The 19772-nt window shown below is 37.2% G+C and overlaps 1 protein-coding gene across 5 annotated transcripts in view; it reads right to left on the bottom strand.

Annotated features, from left to right (window-relative positions):
- Nucleotides 1-19772, bottom strand: part of Glurib (Glutamate receptor IB) — a 237272-nt gene that overhangs the window by 85329 nt on the left and 132171 nt on the right. For all 5 annotated transcript variants that reach the window (XR_014437301.1, XM_083091753.1, XM_083091754.1 and 2 more), the window contains exon 2: nucleotides 17428-17580. Coding sequence is in view for 4 of the 5 variants with exons in the window: in XM_083091753.1 (XP_082947879.1) it covers nucleotides 17428-17580 (153 nt within the window). In the remaining variant the exon portion in view is untranslated. The remainder of the gene's footprint in view (nucleotides 1-17427; nucleotides 17581-19772) is intronic.

Here is a 19772-nt window from a genome sequence, read left to right as displayed (position 1 = left end):
TAATAAAATTATCATTGATGTATGTAATAATAAAATGTTTTAGCTTCTCTCGTTTATATATCTTCTCTTCTTTGTTTATTAAAATCTACTTTAGAGCGAAATAATATTCAGAATAGGAAATGTCTTCTTCGTATATCATTTTATATTATTTTTCTCGTAAAAAAATTTCCCGTAGAAATTATCATCCATAAAGTTTAGTTTCTCTATTACATTTTCCGAAACAAAAGAATTGCAAATATAAGAAGATATTAAATAAAGAAAAAGGAAGAAGATAGTGTATACAGCTAGTGGATACAGTAACCGGATGCAATGTGAACAGAGGATGGAGAGACGAAGGCAATCGATCTCGTAAGATAAAGGTACATGTAACTTTGAAAGATTTAGGAAAGTCACGTCAAAGTTTGTACGTCGCATTTCAATTCTTTTTATCCGGCAAAGAAGCGAAAAATACCAAACACAGCCAGCCCTTTTTCGCGATGTTCGAGTTTAACATTGGCGCGAAGAAGGGGCAGGTTCATCTTGGAAACGCATTTCCGGTCGAGCCGACAGCTCTTCGACCTTTCTTGCTAAAACTTGGACATTCTGTCCTTCGTTTCGGGAAGACCGAATTCCAACGGAAACTTTTCGTCGGTGTCGCGGTAAATGCGAAACTTCTTCGCTTATTTCTCTGGACAAGGGATCCGCATCGTTGGACTTGACGTTTGTATCCGTCGTTACAATACACGATATAGAAACGGTTAAGTTTTTAGCGGTTATAGGCTGTTTATTGTATATTAATCGTACGTTTGCAAATAATGTTGCAAACTTTTATGTGTACTTTAAATATCGTGTGGTGTCTCTCTCTTTATAAAACATTATAAAATAAAAAAAAAATTACAAATTATTTATTACTTGCTTAAAAAATTTGTTTCTTTCATAAAAGTAGATTCATAATTTGAGACACATGCATACGTGTATAAATATGAATACTTTTTATTTACATAATTAGGGTCTTGTGCTTTCATATATATACAAAATTGGGCCTTAATATATTTCATGCTATTTTTTCGCTTAGGCAGAAACTCCGCTTCCAGCAACTTTATGTTTCAGCTACAACATGCTGTGTTCGAGAACTTTGACACGCGATAAAATGCGAAAGTTAAGTAATGTAAATACAAAGTTTCGTCCAAACTGCAATTTAATATCTATGTAGTTGAAGGGGAGAGTCGAACAAGTTTTGCGATTCTTTTCCTTTTCTTCTAAACTTACTTAGACTATTTGTGTATACATCGTAAAAGATGCGAGAAAGAGCCGGTCGTATTAATTTAGAAGCTAATGATATTTTACTCATTCAACATATATTTGCAATTTACAAATGGAATGCTCCGTATACTCCCGTGATATAGCGCGAGATTTTTCTATTAAGGAACTTCATGACGTGGATGTGCGAGATGGAGCGTAAATAAGCAATTGCGCGATAACTCGCATTAAATCCAGAACTGCTATAAACTTTTAATCGCTATTAACAGCGAATGACATTTCGCTTTCGAAATATTACGCAACTATACACCCTCCCATCTCTCCGCTAAAACTTGAATGTCCCGCTCGACGTCGCGGTAAGACCAAATTCCAGGGAAAACTTTGCGTCACCGTAAATGCAGAACTTCCCCGTTCATTTCCATAAAGCCAGTGCCACGTCACTTAACCTCGGCGAGGAGGTATATACATTTAGGTGCACACATGGGGTACGTACATATGCGTTTATATATGTGTATCGCATTGCCGTCTCCCATGCCGCGTTTGTCTTCATTCGAACCGGTAGGTACGACGGGAAAAAATGGTGCGGCAAATAGGTGGAAAAATGGCCGAGAAAATGGTCGTCTTGGCGATTACCGGTAAGAGGAATAAATCGTCGGTCGAATTCCGTTAATTTTTTCGCGAACGGGAGTAATGTGCATTCTTTCGGCGAACGATCGTTCTGCTCTTTCGTATCTCATCATCTACTTTACGTATCTTTCAACTAGTGGTTTGACAACAAACTTTGACGTTATCGATGTTTTTTTTTAATTTTAAATACATTTACAATAATATTAAATAATATACAAAATATGTAATATATTTTTTATTCTAATTATTTTTACTGTATTTTATATTTTATTAAATATGACACGTCACGTGATGATTTCAGAATCAAAGCCTGTGTAAAATGGGACATCGGTTATATTGTAGATCATGAGTGCCGGTTGCGTTGGCAAATTTTCTTAATAGATGACGCACGATCCGATTGACGCTAACAGGAAACGCGCCATTATAACGAGATAGAATTGACGTATGGAGCTGTGATACCGTGACGAATGAGATACGTACATGCCGGCGTCGCGGCTAGAAATAATTTTTTCCAATTTTTCATGAAGCAAAACGTTCGATCCGACCGGAACGATAAGGACTCCCGCATAAATCGCGCGCTGCAAGAGCGAGGCCGCGTTATCGAGCCAGCGACAGTATGGCTGAGCGCGAGCGGCTCTTGATAAAATTCTGTCATTTTTATCGGCGAGTCGCTCGCAGAGGTTCGTTAAAAAAAAAAAAAAAAAAAAAAAGAAAAAATCGAGTCGCCAGGTCAGCCTCGTCAGGACGGATTATCAGGACTGGGCTGGTTTTGCGACGACAAAGCGCGGCACAAATCTCATTTTAGAAAGTCGTTCGTGACAAGTGTCAACCGCCCCTCCGCACAGCACGTCTCAATAAATTACAGTGCCGTGCCGATCGATCCCTTTGTTTTGGACGTTTCGTTTACAGCGCGTATCCGCTACTAACGAGGACGGAAATAAAACCGTCCCCGATTCCCACGAGTCTAATTTCATTGTCGTCTGGATGCGTAAAACTGCATTTCGCGTTTATTTGCTTCGATAACGCGCCGTTCCTGGGGACATTCAACGTTTTTGCAGACAATCCGACGAAAAGCCGTCGATTGTGAAAACGCATTAAATTCAGCGCGTGTGTTGTAACAAGGAGATAAATTATTTCTGCTGCAAAAAATTATTTAAAAAAAATTCACAGACAAATATAATCCTTTTTTCTCTTTTTCATTTATGAAAAGACAGAAAAGCAACAATTGACGGTATTAAAAGCGTTCATTTTTATACCCACTATAATACTTTTGCTAAAATTAAATATATCTATTGTTAACATATTTCTATAAATATTACACCTTCTTCTCTTATTTCGGTTACTCAACAATTATACAAAGGATATCCGGTTTATGATTATAGCGATATACATACGAAATTTCACATCAGTTAACATCATCCTCCGTTGGTCTTGTCGTTAGCTTAAAGGGCCGCTCATAAATTAACGAAACAATTAGCCTTAACGCGTCGTCCACGGAATCTTATGAAAATGCAGGACAAAACGCTTCTCTGGTCTCACACGACTTCCGCGGTATTCGCGTTACGATGGTTCCCTGCAAATTCCGCTCGTGGAAACGGTCGGGGGAAAACGGGGACGAAACTGGCCGGGATTACCGGGCCGCGGGTGACGACGGGAGCAAGAGGGAGAATGTCGGGAGTTGGGTGAGGGTCGAACATTAGAATTCATGCGGAGACATTTGCGGTCCGACTCCTAACGACCGGGTGTAAAAAGCCGGCCGAAGCCGCGAAGTGGAAGGCAGGTCGGACGGAGATAGCTAGACAGAGGGGATACGGGACGAAAATGACAGCGAAAAAGAAAAGGGAGGGGTGTGGTTATGCGGAATGAATAAAAAATGATATGTTTGAAGGGAGGGAAAACGAGAGGGAAAACGAGAGGGAAATGAGGGTGCGCGTGAAATCAGGCGCCTGTTACATTAACGACGAATCGCGCGCAATCTCGAGGGAATGAGCGATTCTTTTAAATTCTTTGTTTCTTCCCAGAGCTTTTCGCACTGTTCGACGATATTTCTCTACTATAATTTCGTATTAATTATTCGTATCATTCGAAGAACTGAGGATGATGCAAATTTAAATCGAACTTCTAGACTAAGTTTTCTGAGCCTCAGATGTATTAAAGTTTTCCTTGTATTGAGCTTTTTAAATTTATTTTTTATTTGAAACATTCTTCTCTAATAATAAATAATAAAATAATATAATGAATAATAATATAATACGAATAATATGAATAATATGCATAATAAATAAAAAATAAAGAAATAAGAAAATAACAAAAATAATTGTACTTGTTATATCTATAAAGAGTGATGCCTATATAATTATTTTAAAATCCTACATATATGTATAAAATTCAAAATGAAACTATCTGTTAGGATTTTGTCGGATCAATTGCTTCTGTTACTACTGCAAAATAACGCATTCCTTTCTTCCTATCGCTCAATATGTCATAACAAATTTTTCACGCAAATTTTTTAGATATTTAAGATGCTTTTAATTACTTTCGTAATTTATTCCATAACTTGTATGTTATAATGATTTTAAAATATAGCTCAAAATTTGAAAGCGATTAATTTGAAAAGTTTAAATGAAAACTGATTATTTATCAGAACTCGCATTATGTTTGAATAGAATAATAGTACAAATTAAAAATAATAATGGAGCATACATAATAATGAAAATAAAATGATCTTATACAAAATATATATGTAACAAATGCAGCTCTCAATTGATATAAAAGTAAATGGAAATTACGAGACAGCATGAAACAATGCATGTCACGAGATGCATACAGATCAAATATCTAAGCTCGTCTGGCACACATATGACATTTTAAAGATTTCATTTATTAATTAAACGGCAACATAGCGCGACTGGCGACGGTTAGTGAAAGTGTTAAAAAATACAGCGATGGAAAAAGATGTTGACGTAGTATGAATAAAAGATTGCGTAGTTGAAGCAAGATAAAGTGAGCAGGTAAATTGCGTTTTAACGCGTAGTTACACCGCGGAAAAATTTAATGCGACGTGACTACTATAAATGTTTATCCTTTTGCTTGATAAAAATGTTACATTTTTAAAAATTACTCTTATTTATCTTAATTCGTCAATTATAATTTGTTATGTAAAGTGACTTTTCCAATTAACAACTTGTACAAAAAGCAATGCGTCGAATGTACGCACGATCAGGGGAAATATGTCGAGTCACGTATAAATTTGCCGATACATCGAATTCAATCTGACAAGCGTGCACGCTATAATATTCATGCGCAATTATATCAATTATCTCGAAGTTGCAAAATAGGGAGGCAAAATTAGACGTCAAAATGAAATTGAACCATCCAGGATTATATTATTTTCCATATGTAACGTATATATTAACTCCCATATATAATCCCATACATAGATAACGCGTTTTTCAAAATTATATTCATTAATCAAGCGGATGCGAGATTATCAGGCGAGCAATTTTTCACGACGACTTTACTGTAACAAGATTTGTTTATTTCGGAAATAAACGCGAAACTAAAACGGATGTGACGAAACATCCGTCAAGCTGGATAAAAAAAAAATAAACGAGCATAGTCACGATATTCGCAACATGGGTCAAGCGCAAAGAAAATGAAGACTGCTAGAATATAATATAGGTAGTATCCGTAAGAAAGAGAAAAACAGAAAAGGGAAGGAAGAGAAAGGGACAGAGAGAGAGAGACAGACAGAGAAGGTGGGGAGATGCAAATGTACCCATATCTATTTATCCGTGGAACGAACTCTGGACAGAAGTTATACGAGAGGACGAGCGGATAGAAGTTATACGAGCTTGCGCCGAGTTAAGGACGAGCTTGAACTTTCCCTAGTCGGAATGCGCCTCGGCTTGGTCGCGGGAACTCAAGCTCGTTAGGTATATCCGCGCTCGTAAGTACCTACGATTCCATGGAATCCAAATAAGGATGGAGACTGAAGATACAATCGCAAAATTCCTTTTGATTGTACCATTCTACCTTTTCGCAACATTGCAGGTCCTCCGACGACACTTGACGGTATTCGTGGTTACTCTACTATATCGTTAAATTGTCATTTTTGCGTCGGTGGAAACACAGCTAATAATAAGGTATAATAATACACAAATAAAACTCCTCATTTTTAATTAGAATAATAATCTTCAAACACGTAGATATTTGCGTGCGCGATTTATAGTCTGATAAAATAATTAAAGCTCAAAATTAACCATTTTAAGACTAAGATTATTATTCTAGTAATCTCGTATAATTATATATATATTTCTTTTGTTCGTTTCAGTGATTGTGACTCTGCACGGTCCAATGTGCTGAAATATGTTGAAAAGTTCTGACAAAGAAAAAGGAAGTAAAGTTCGACTCTCCCGTCATAAGAAGCCATGCTTTGTGCGAAACGCCTTCTAATTCTCGTGACAAGAGTTCCTACCGATCCCCTTTCCGGGTTGCCGTAGCCATCCCATCGTAATTAATGTACCACGGTACTTCTACCATCGAAGGGAGGATCAATTTTAAGTTTAACAAACGAGCTTGTAACGTCGCAGACAGTGAAGCCGATCCTCGTCGTTAACTTTCGCACCGCGTTATAATCATAAATTGGCTAGTAAGACGGCAATATAGTGGATTATTGGTGATTAGCCGTGGAGCGTGTTATTTTTCCTTGGCTCTCGATCGATCGACCCTGAACGATCGGAAATGCCTTTGAAAATGGCGGCAATTTTTTCGCTATTTTCAACCTAATAATATGCTAAAGAAGTACATATATACAATATATATAATATATTATATTAAGATCTTATAAAAAATTATTCATTAAACTTATATTTTTCTATACTTTTAGAAAAACAGAAATATAGGTATATATTAATGTGTACTTTTATATAATATTTTTATAAATATTTTTAGCATTTTTATTAAATATATGCACAAATACAACATACATATGTTGTTTATAATTAAAATTCAATTTCTCGAAAATTTGATTTTACGTTCTATCATTTTATTCGAGCGACTTATTCGTCTGTTTAACCGAGAAAATTCCGAGATACGATATTATAACGCGATTATATTCTCGAGAAAGAAACAGCACTATGCTCTGCGTCAACCAAAGTTATTATGTCTGCTTTCTTTGTTGCTTCGAACGTTTAACTCGTTGAAGTCGGCAGGCGAACAAAGTACGGAATATAATTCACTCCGTTTGATTTATTTCGTCCGATTTATCTTGTTTACATGCCTTTTTTTTTCTTGACTTTGGTACGCCTTAACAATATCGCGAAAAAGATCGTTTCACTCGAGAACTCCGCGCGAAAAGCGTCAAACAACGTCTCTCTCTTTTCGGGTTTTAAAACATATTTTTCTGTACATTAATGTCAGAAATTATGAACGCTTACATCTCTTCCTGTCTCATCCTTTGGCAAATGTTAGCGCAAAAATATTAGAATGGAGAGCATTTTTACTTCAGTTTTTGCTTCAAGCGATCAAATTCAATATATTACTCGGTATAAAGGTATACGTGCACCTGGCATGTACATGTGCATCTACTTTTGAATGAAATCATCTCCTATCACGACGCACTTTTCCGACAACTGACAAGCATTTTCATACTATTCAGCACGAAGTTCTCGATAAAGAGCGTACCGAAGAGGAAAGCTCGGTAAAAAGCGTTTCAGACAATCAGGAAGAGAGAGAGAGAGAGAGAGGCTTCGGTAAAAACTTTTTTTCCCGATGAAATCGAAAAGCTCGTCGCTTGGCGGAATAAATGTCGATAAAAATCATTTCTCTTTATAGATTGACGATCGACCTTTTTATGTCAACGCGTCCGATTTCTGAACTTTGCTTTAGTCAAAACCGCGTGAGCTCTGCTCCTCAAAGACGAGCGACCGCTTTTCGAACTGGTGATTATTAATACCGATGAAAATTGATCACCCCTGGCGGGGGCACTTTTCAATCATCAATATTAATTAGCCCGTGAAACCGCGCACAAATTAAGAAAGTTCGTCGAGCGGGAAAGAAAAAGGAAGAAGAAAGAGAAAGAAAAGAAAAGAAAAGAGAAAGAAAAAGAATGAGTCCGATGGCAAAGATCATGTATACGAAACGCCGCTTTGCTACTTCTCTAATCGTTGTTGCTCAGTTTGCGTGTAGTTCATTTGTATCCTGATTAAACTTTAAATTCTTCCAACGCCGTTATTTTCGTTCTCTTTCGCTTTTTTTGCGCGAAAATGTGCAAATGCTCGAGTGAATCGAAACTAATCAATAATTTCGTGTTTCTTTGCACGGCAATCGGCAGACAATTATTCATCGGAGATAAAGTGAATATCCGTGTTATCAAAGTTTTATGAAATCTTTTCCCATCATCATCACGAACGACTGCCTTCCTAATTCTTTACGAATCGATCGACCTTGTCATTTTTAATCTACAAATTATTTTTCCTCTCTTTCTATCTTTTTTTCACAAAAAGTTAAAGATTTTTGATCTTATAACTATTCCTACAGAATTATTATATTTATTATAGATTACTCGATAATATTTCAACTATAGCTAAAAATGTATCGATTCGTAAACTTAGCGGGAAGTGTCGTAACGCGCCTTTCAATTACTCCGGGGAACTTAATTATTCGTTCCGCCACGCCGATTATCTTCATTCAATCATCGACATTTATGGCGGCGCGGCTGAGGGATTATCTACCAGCTTCCGATAAGATACTTCCCGACCGATTTTTCCTCGCTTCTGCACCCAATCTGCAGTTCCTATCGATTTCTTATTACGTGGGGAACAGTTCCCTCGCTTTCGCCGGTCGTTTCTTGCGCCTCGCAAGACTTTCAAGGATGTTGAAGCCCCCGGGGCATCTTTGCTCGCACGTTTCCATATTACTAGCTTCTTTCTCCGTTCACATTGCTAATCTCCGACGAAGGTACTAAGATGGTACTTACCGTTGTCAGCACATTGGGGCATGATCGACTTGTCTCTGTCTGATGAATTCAATGTTGCACTACTTCTACGTGTCCAATTTCTCAAAAATTATAAAAATTAATAAAAAATTATAAATGCGATTCTAATATAACGTTTGATAACTACAACTGATTAATCATCGAATCATTTATAATATTCTCGCGTATGAAGAAAAACATGGTTTCGCCAACAAAAGTCTGTGCGTTTGTTGCATAATAATATTGCAACGCCTTTGTCGATGTTGCACATGTTGCAGAATTAACAGTAGTTTATTACATCGCTGCGACTACCAGTAGGAATTAATTATTTCACGAGGTATAGCTTGAATCATCGATTAATTAAGCGTTGCTACTGAATTAAACTCGTTTTCAAGCGCGTAATTAATCGCACGCATCATAGCGTAAAATAGCAAGCGCAGCTTATCAATTATCAATCAACACGTCAAACATTATTGCTCCTCGGGGCAAGAAATGTTTCTACCAAGAGTACAATGAAGCTGTGCCGAATATTCCGAAGTGTATACATAAAAGATGATCGTTTTCCGACACGCAGCCAACAGGTTCGAGGACGAACGGAAATCTCAACGTGACATGAAACAGCGGAAAGAACAAGCGTTCGGAAATAATTCCTCGAGGGCAGCTGCGAGGAGCGGGATTCTCAAAGTGAGAACGACGTCGCGATGAATCGCGACGAGGTGGCTCACCGCGAAAGTTTTAAATGGCCGGGAGGCACAGCAAAGAGTTTCGCGGCGTCTCTCCCAATCTAATTCGAAAGTTTTAAATCGAAAGCGTAATGACCTGGCGTTCGCGAGTTTTCATTGAGCGCCCCGCGTCCATGTCGACGCGAATATCGTCCCGTGTAAACATGGTAAGCATATCAGAACGCGCACGTTGGGCGGAAGTTAATGTACAAACAGCGAAACAAATTCGCAACATCCACTTGCGGCGCGAGCCGCATAATTCACTAATTGAAACCCGAAACCCGATTATTGCGAAAGGTATATTTTCAAAGCCCTGATTACAGCGTAATTATACATACGACCACGTAAAGAACAAATCGTGTTATTTCAACGGCATATCATTAATTTCGTATGTATACATATATTTGGCATATTTCCAAAACATGAATATAAATATTCCGCATGATACGACAGAAATATTTGCGCGTGTAGCATTTAAATGATGTCACGTTTCCATCTATATAACTTTTGCATGTTGATAAATATGATACACATTTCACACCTGTTCAAATATAATTAATTCATTACAAAATACACTGGTTGTACAAACTGATTATACAAAAATTTCAACGATTCGATGTACTTCCTCGCTTTTCCGCTGGAAATCTGTCGCGCAGATACGCATGGTCACTTGTCATTACGAATCATCTAACAGATTTCTTCTTGAAACTTAATTATTTTTCGCGGGAATAAATTTCATGGAATGGCCAAGAACGTTACGATTATTCTTGTAGATGGATTCGAACATTAAGGATGTCTTAATTTACGCTGATGAGCTTCGATAACTTATGCAAGAAATTAGATAAGATAAATCCCTAAGTACCGTGCATGACAGATGTGATATATGAGTGTAAAACTATGCCCGAGTCAATTTCAGCTAAAATTGGCGCCGCGTCGGGCGGGCTCTCAAACTACAGAATAATATACGTTTGCATATTGCGTGTCTGCGCGAGTAACTTTGAATGGGCCCTTAACCTGGACAGTCAAGCCACACCACCTCCCTTTCCGTGAGAAATGACAATCGGAAATGACGCGTTCTCAGCTACCCAGAGGCTTGTCTGCTCCCTCGGTGAGAACAAATAGCGTTTCTCCGCGAGTTTACAGAGTTTTCACGATATCATCGAGCAATATTATGATTTAAATATATATTTTCAGTATATAAAATTTATATAAAACTAACAAAGCTCTAATTCTAATAAGTTATAATTTAGATGATTATTTTGTTACTTTCATCTCGGTAATCAGTTATTATTAATAATAATATTAATATAAATTTCTTGATAATTTTCTCTTTTCTCCTTCCCTAATATAAATTCTTATATGTGTGATGATTAATTTCATTATTACTCATATCTATAATTTTTATTCACAACGCAATTGATAATTACACAATGGATTTATTATGCATTCCATGAAAGCTTTGCAAACATTGATTTTGAGAATATCAATAAATGACAAGTATAAATTCGAGACACGTGTTTTCTCGTTTTTTTACGCTCTATTGTTAGATGTGACGAAACCGATGTATTTTTTATTCCGCGCAGCATGATATTTCTCCATGACACACAGAGCCCTTTTCACACGGCTTCTATTTCTGCAATATCCTCGGGTAACTCACCAGTTTAGTCTGCTTTTATGGCGAACGGTTTCCCAGCGATACCGGGTGAAAAATATTCTTGTGCATGAACAGGGAACTCCTCCGAGAGACATTACCATTACCACTCATCTGGTTACTCGAGAACCAGAGAATCCCCTCATCTGTCGTTGTCGCCAGGCTAAGTTGCGAGGAATGAAACATTTCTGCGGCAGGTATGTGTAATATATTCATTAAATGAGTAAAACGATGCAGATCTGCGAGAAAGTATAAAACGTGGAATAAAATGCGAAAGAAGATAGAGGTTGCTTGCGAGTATAAATTATGATTTGAAGATAAACCTAAATGTATGCATGTACGTGATTTTGTTTCTTGAATAGGTATATTCACATGATATTTATACGTTAAATATTTTTATTACAAGTACTAAAGTTCAATTTATTATATTTATTATTAATATATTTATATATCGATATGTACCTGTTTATCAGTGCTTCATAAAAATGTAAATATTTCTTTTTACTTTAGAGAAATAAAACTTGTCAAAACTTTTTAATATTTTAAAATTAAATTTAAAGTATTATAAAACCGCGTGTATCGTATAATATATATATATTCGAAATGAAAATGCAGAATGATTATAAATAATAAGTTATAAAGATACAAGTTATGTGTACACATAATGGTGCAACAGAGTTAATGATGTTTGATCCAAGTTGTTAATTACAGAATCCATGCAGCAAGGTTTAAAGATTATGTAGATAAAGTTCATCGTAACTACGGCAGCGTTGTGGAAAGAAAGTTTTCCGCCGTCTTGGAACTTTCACGGCATCCTGCTCGCATTTTATAATAAAGATACACTCCTCGCCAACGCGACGGCTTCTCATCGACCTCGGTTTTCGTCGACCTCATCGTGTTTGCTAAAGTAATGCATACTTTCGGATAAACCGCGCGGGAATTGAACACGGCATCGCATCTGACGTCCCATAGAAGTCGACGAAAATGATGTCAAACATTAAAGCGGAGTGTCTCTTAAGTGATAATCGATGATATTGTTTAAAACCCATCTCGAAATTTCTCGTGTTCAAAGATTAAGATATTTCGAAATTCCCTTAACTTTTAAAACAGAATATCCTCACTTTAATAAAATAATCTTATATAATCTATATTTTTATTAATTTAAAAAATATAATTTTTGTACAATTAAATTTAAATAATAATAATAATTTCGTTATGATAAAATATTCTATATAAATATATTGTATAAAAATTATAAGAATTCTGAAAGGGAAATTGAATATTAAAATGCTATTTTTTATTACTATGATATATTTTTGATAAAGAGTAAAAAAGTTTTATTTCACTAGACTTTTATATTAATGAATATTTGCGTACTAACAATTATGCAAATTTCATTTAATGTAGTCTCGTGTCTCATTCAACAGAGAATATAAATATACTCTCTCTTTATCGCTATCTCTCCTTTCTTCTAGTAATTACTTAAATTACATTTTAATTAAAATAATAACACATGACTTGTGCTTGCATTGTATGAATGTGTAAATATTGTAACCATCGTTATCTTTCATCCTCGTCACTCACGTCCGCGCGAACCAATGTTTGCATTCGGATTTGCTATGCGGGCGTATAATCATAGGGTTTATCTTGTGCGCATTTGGTTTAGGATAAGAGGATCAAGCATTTTCAATATTACATAAAAAATGAGGCAAACATATAAAGCATATATTATTAAAGGAATCAAAGCGTAGTCATTTCTTTTAAATGCGCTTTAATATTAAAATCTACAATATACGTATATTTAAAATAAAAATAAAACTTTAATGTAATTAAAAATTTAATTCGGTGATTTATTTTATGGATGGTCTTTCAATAGAACTTTAATCAAATATATCCGCTTAATATTTATAGAATATAATTATGGATTTATGTAACATAGATTTCATGTTTAGTTTAAATTCATCATCAATCTCATCCTTCAAATTGGAAGTAACGAGAGTTCAGTGCGTTACACATTGACATCAATACATATTTAACTATCATTTCACATCCATATCACGCGGAATTAAATAGTAAATAGTATAAAATAGATATAAACGCATTTAATTATTTCAGAAACGTTACTTAAATTTCAGCATAATAAAAAATATAGTAAAATTATATTATGAGAAAATATACATATAACAAGATCAATTATTAACGATTTAAATGCTAACTTTAAAATATGAACAATTAAAATATCATAAAATAGTAAAATATAAATGTAGAAATTTCATGATGTAATAAATTTGACAAAACTATAATAAATTTCATTCTGAGAAGATAAGATAATATAAGATGAATTATATATATATATATATATATATATATATATATATATATTAGAGATTTAAATGCTAATTTAAAAACATAGAGAACAAATATCATAAGATGCTTAACGTCAGGCCATCGAGAAAAGAAAATTAGTAAACGTTTAAGTGGATAAGAAGAAAATGCCGCTAGTATACGCATTGGCCGTAAATGTACATTGTAAATTTGTAATCGTCGTCGACTTTCACCCATCACGTCGACGACGAGCCGATGTTTGCCCCGGGATAAACCACGCGGGAATAGAACCCCGGGATTCATCTCGCGTCTGGTTCAGGACGCGAGAAGAAGGGCGCGAAAGCGTGGAATAGGAGGTGAAGACGAGCGACGAGGTGCGCGCGGAAGGGTACAGAGGAAAAAAGGCGGGAAATACCCTCGGGAGTCCTCGGCAGATTTATGCCGGCCCTGGCTGGCTCGCTGGCGCCCCGTATACATTTATCCCTCTCTGGTCCTGGCGGAAGGATGAGGACGCGGCTGACGGGGAGAGGTTATCTCCCTCCTCTTCCCCACCGATCTCCATTCTCCCGCCCCCGCGGGCCAAAGGATCTTGCAGGATATTATACGATATGCACCGAAAGTTGATAGATGGCTATTACGTTCCGCTAAGACGAGCGTACCACGCCACCGCGAAAATTCTCTCCCTCAGGATTCTTCGCTTCCACCGTGTGATTTCTCAACGGAAAAAACTACCCCGCCCGCGTTTCGTCGCCGTCGTCGTCGTCCCAACGTCCGCAATAATTTTCGGTTCTCCTGATGGGCGACCCTTCTCCGAAAACCTGCCCGGGGGTCGACTTTCGCGCACGTCGGAGAACGTTATTGAAAATATTAAGGGGTCAGATTTATTTAACGGTATTCCTACTTCATATTTCAGATTTGACTCGCGGCTTCTTTGATATTCGCATACTGTTCGCGTTACATTGCAATAAGAAATTATTAATGTTCTTGATGCGTGAGTTTGTAGAGATGGATAGAAAGAGATTTCATAGAACATGAATATTCTGTCTTTCTGATGGCTTTCTGTTTTACTCTATACATTTGTTTTATAGGACTTCACACGTAATGCTCAACGAATATGAATGAAGTGTATTGAAATGAAAATACGTGTGCCTGTGCATGTTTAAAAGGGAAAGACAGTCCAGTTTCATAATGATTTTCTCTGTCTGTTATATCCCAGGTAAAGCTATAGCTTCTACATCTGTGTAAAATTGAATAAATGTTATGAAAAAGGAAGGAAAATGAGTCCTTTTACGAAAATATTATGCAGCAGATCGTTTTTCTTTTATCGCGAAAGAAACCTTTTCATCTCTCTCAATTCCGCAATGACATTTGCTATTCAACAACTCGTTCCACGCGTTGTAGATAATTAAAATTAATAACCATGCATATGTGGAGTCTAGTGAAATATCAAGTATATGAAATGTGTCTTTGATCATATGCAAACATTTTTTAGAGAAATGTACAACATTAATTCTAAATTTCTGCGAATTATTATATTATTATTTCATAGATATTATTAGATAATTAACACGCATAATCAAATTTTAAAATTGTACTATTCTGGATATCGTACATATATAACAATTATATAACAATAAAGCGTGATGTGAAAAAATAGTAAAATAATAAAAAAATAAAATAAATAAAATAAAATAATAAAATAAATTTTTTTTCCCTATTAACTTTTTCGAATCTATAAATATACATACGAATGTCCCAAGAGAAAAGCCATTCCGTCGTCTTAGCGAACCAAAATATTAAGCAGGATGCAACCTAGTAATAGATTTGTCGAGCAGAAAGCAGTCTTACTGTGGGATTATAACAAAACCCTTGATCCGGGTGAACCGACCAACGTTAATACAATTAACGGAGCTAAGTACTGTAATACGGCCTCCCTGCCCCTTGGCCCAAATATTTGCATCGCCACGACGATCGCCAGGATGAATCATCTTGTCGGCGAGTTCTATTCACGAATTCTTGAATTAATAGAATCGCTGCGGCTACTACAACGTTGCATATTGTTGTCGTAACTGTAGCAGAGGAAGTTGCACAAATTAATTTTCGCATAATACCCAAATTATTGCAAAAGGAAAATTAATCAACAGCGTTGTAATTTCCAGTCACAAAAACCGAACAAGTCGGTCATTGATTTTTTCTAAACTACTTTTCTAGAGCTGCTACTTAACAAAGCGACTCTTAATCACTGGTTTGATTACATAGGAAATAAATGCGTATTTGGTATCTGGAGAAATTCGAAAAAGCTTCACCTTACAGTCATAAAATCTCTTTGTAGTACAATGCAATAACTGCGAATTCGTCGATAATAGGAGACACCGATATCTTTGGCACTTCCAAGTGCCTTTTGTCTTTCAATCCGTTTACGGTGCCGGTCGACTTCAAAGCCGGAGACCAATGTAGCTCGATTGGACCGACGCCCCTTGGTTAGGAGCCGTCAAACGTTCCGCGGGTATAAGCCGGTCGATCAGCTCTTTCGAATTTCGATGTTATACGCGACAGGCGACAAAGTGAGAAGCTACTATGAATTCCGAGGTGAAAAGAGGTCAATAATACGGGGGCAGCCACAAATATCAATTCGAAATACATAGTTCAATCTATGAAAAACATATCAGGAAAATAAAATTTGCCTACTTTTATCGAAATTATATATGAATTATATAATTCTCTCCATTATTATATAATTTTTCAATTGTGACGTAATTAATGAGGACAAGAATTTTATAAATAATATGTTGAGCGTATGGGATATGATGACAAAACTTAAGTATCCTGTCAAATGTTACTATCAAAAAAGATATACGTTATATCTTCATTACAAACGTGATAACTGTTATCGTGAAAATTCACGCCTGTTACGCTCCGACGTAAATCAGGATAAGTGACATGTAATAGCTCTTCGGATAATTCCGGAACTTCTCACACCATTGAGTGCTGGATGGCACCATTGAGAGCAAGTGAATGTCGAATCACGTAGTAACATAACAATGAGACAATTCCACTAACTTAATCGCATGATTGAACGAGATTTAATCAGGAAATCGTGATTGACGAATTTGAGTAAATCAATTTCGCAGAAATTTCGCGAATAATTATGTATGATTTTTAAAACTTTGCAGATTTTTGGGGAGGGATCACGTGTAAAAGAATAGAATTTCCATTGTTACGCTTCTTTAACTAACTACAAAACTGCCTCGATACTAATCGAGCGAACGAGCTTTCTTGGAAGCAAACGCGACAGCTTCAGTCTCTCTCTTTCTCCCTCCCTCTCGTTCGTGCGTACCTCGGGAAATGGAAGCGTTTCGCCATCGAGGTGGCGAGATTAGTATCTGCGACGCTATAGAAACGAAACGTTACTTATTTCATATCCGACACGAAACGCTGCGGCGTATTCAATGGCGTGGAGATGCTGTGCTTCCGGCACGTACGCGCCTCAGCATTGTTGATAAGTCACCGTGCTTGACACCGGTACAGATATCGCTAACAAAACGCGAAATCGATTTCCACTCGCGTGAGACAGAAACGAAATTCCGCGCACACGGACGCCTCAGACGCTCTAAATGTAGTCATGAAAAATTGTCGGGACAATCCGGGGGAATATTCGCGATGGAATTCGGTTCGAGTCGACCGGGGCGCAAAGCGGAGCGACGATCGACATTTGAAGATGTCTATGAAATATTTAACGGTCTTTGCGAACCTCTATGATTCGGCTTTCTTCGCGAGTATATCTCGTCGACGTGCGGATATCTACAATTCCTGAAGAGGAATGTTGCACGTGAGTTGGATATACGGTGGATTTCAGACGGAGAGAAGAAATGTACTCTAGTACTTACTTAGACGAGATAGCTTGTAGGCATCCGCAGTGTTAATTACATCCACGAAGGCTTGCAGCTCAAATTTTCGAGTCGTAATATTTTGGTTGTGGTTCATCATCGCGAACTTGAAGGCGGACTGCACTTCGTCGGTGCCTTGCTCGAAAATGGCACCTGAAAGCAGAAGATAGCAAACTTAATTATGTATTTTCCGTTTTGCAACAATGCAAATTTTATACACGTATACATATATATATATATATGTATATCATGTATATGTATATATGTTGCAAGCTTTTTGTAAAATCAGTCCTTTCATAAAAGGCTCACCCTTTTTATAAAGAGCCGGATCTTTGAAGAGACGACCGGCATTTTATAAAAAGCCAAGGCTTTTTGTGAAAAGAGACTGAATTTACGAAGAGTCTGAGACACAAAAATAAATAAAAAAATTTAATTTAATTATTCAATCTCGCGATATTTATAAAAATAATACCCAAAGTATATCTAATAAGTTAAGTTAAAAAAAGCACATGTATAGATATTTTTTATACAAAATATAAATATAAAAAATGTGATATATATAATTTTTCTTCTCTCTCTCTCTCTCTCTCTCTAGATTAGTTGCGATTTGGGAAACGCGTAGAACTCGCGAACTTAGCAAATGTCGCGAGGAAACGCGATTACTCTGTCCGTCGTGAAATCGGATGTGATAATCCGACGCGACACCCTGTATCGGATGTCTGATGTGCGGCGCTCCGTTTACTACTGGCTCACATACGGCGCAGTAGTACAAGCCGACGTCTGTTCAGGCAGCGTCTGCATGCGAGGCCCGCGTAATTACACCGATCCATTCGGCGTTAATAGTCGGTAATACGTACCAATATTAATGCTATCGCTCGTCATGTAATTCACCGTAAACCAACTACATATCCGATAACTCGCTGAATCTATTTCTCGAGATTGATAAGTATTGCTCGATTGTCATAGCACAATAGAGCGTAACATTTCGATAGATATTCCACAGTTGGACACAAAGTTAAAAATATTTCGCAGAAATATATTCGCGAACCCGATGAAAATGCCGACGTCGTCGCGCTGTAAAAATAATATGGCTGCGTGCATTTATCAAGCTATTTATTTCACGTCAAATGTATCGCATATTCCAGATGCTGCTGTCGATGAAGTGATCGATGATATACGCTAACACAGTATGCGTCGCGTATAATCGAGTAACTGTCAGCGTTGAATACTGCACTTTGTGTCTTCGTTATTCCGAACATCCAGCGTTACCATTAATATCTGGCTGGGGAGCGCTGGAGGAGAGGGAGGAGGAGGGGGGCGGACGTCGGGGACGGATTTTCGTATATAAAATGTACACTTCTCCAAGTTAGTCGCGAATAAAGCGAGGCGGGGAACGAGAAGAACGGGCAATCGCGCGAATTGACAAACTTGTATCGAAATAATTTTCGTTACGACTTTCCAAGTTGTAACGCGCCGAACGTCGCCCGTGCCCGGGAGCTGTTTTTCCTCGCGCCCGTGCAACGAGAGAACTTTTCACGCGGCGAATAAGATACGCTCCGAAGTGTTACACGCGATATTATAGCGCCCCTTTTCCCGTTTCATTTCTTCCTTCTGCCTCGGCTCGTCTCGCCTGCCTGCCTGCCTGCCTGCCTGTCTACCTGCCTGCTTCCGTGCCACGTCACACGTGGATTTTTCTTTGCTTTCATGAGAGCATCTAATTTCGTAGTTTCGCGCCGCGTCTCATCTCGTCTCGTCTCGTGAAATATCGGTGAGAAGTTTAAAACAAAGTAGCGTTACGATCCGCATGCGAAATCCCGGCCGACAGTAAACTGAAAGTGGACACGATATCGCGCCGCAACGTCGCACGACGTGATTTTATACTTAAAAGCGCAGAGATATTGCTTTGCGCGTAATCCATGCAGTTATTAACTCTTTGGCATTGTACGCGACGAACAATACGCTGGACAAGAATTATTCCCCCCGATGAAAATTACATGTTATTGTTAGTCGCGCTGACAATAAACTCCAAAGACTTTTATCTCCGTTATACGCGATAGGCTTTAACAAGATTATTACAATAGACGTCAAATATAAAGATATTAAACTTTAATTTATCCTATTTGTTTATGCGCCAAGTTTGAGAAATACTCTACAAATATGAGACATTTAAAACAGAGATACAACTAAGCGAAAATTATCGGTTAAACAGAGAGATATTGCTCCATATATTTTATTAAATCGCCCCTTTTATATCGATAAATTAAATCACGAAACAATAGTGCATTTAAAATTACAACCTGTTTGCTATTAAATACCGGATATCGATCTTGCGAACGATATCCGAC

This window comes from Camponotus vicinus, unplaced genomic scaffold (assembly GCF_025532165.1).
Source record: "Camponotus vicinus isolate PSW18456_S1 unplaced genomic scaffold, iyCamVici1.0 SCAF_2, whole genome shotgun sequence".
In the NCBI taxonomy this organism is placed as follows: domain Eukaryota; kingdom Metazoa; phylum Arthropoda; class Insecta; order Hymenoptera; family Formicidae; genus Camponotus; species Camponotus vicinus.
Note: the sequence above shows the minus strand (reverse complement) of the source record. Positions and strands in the feature narration are given on the sequence as shown.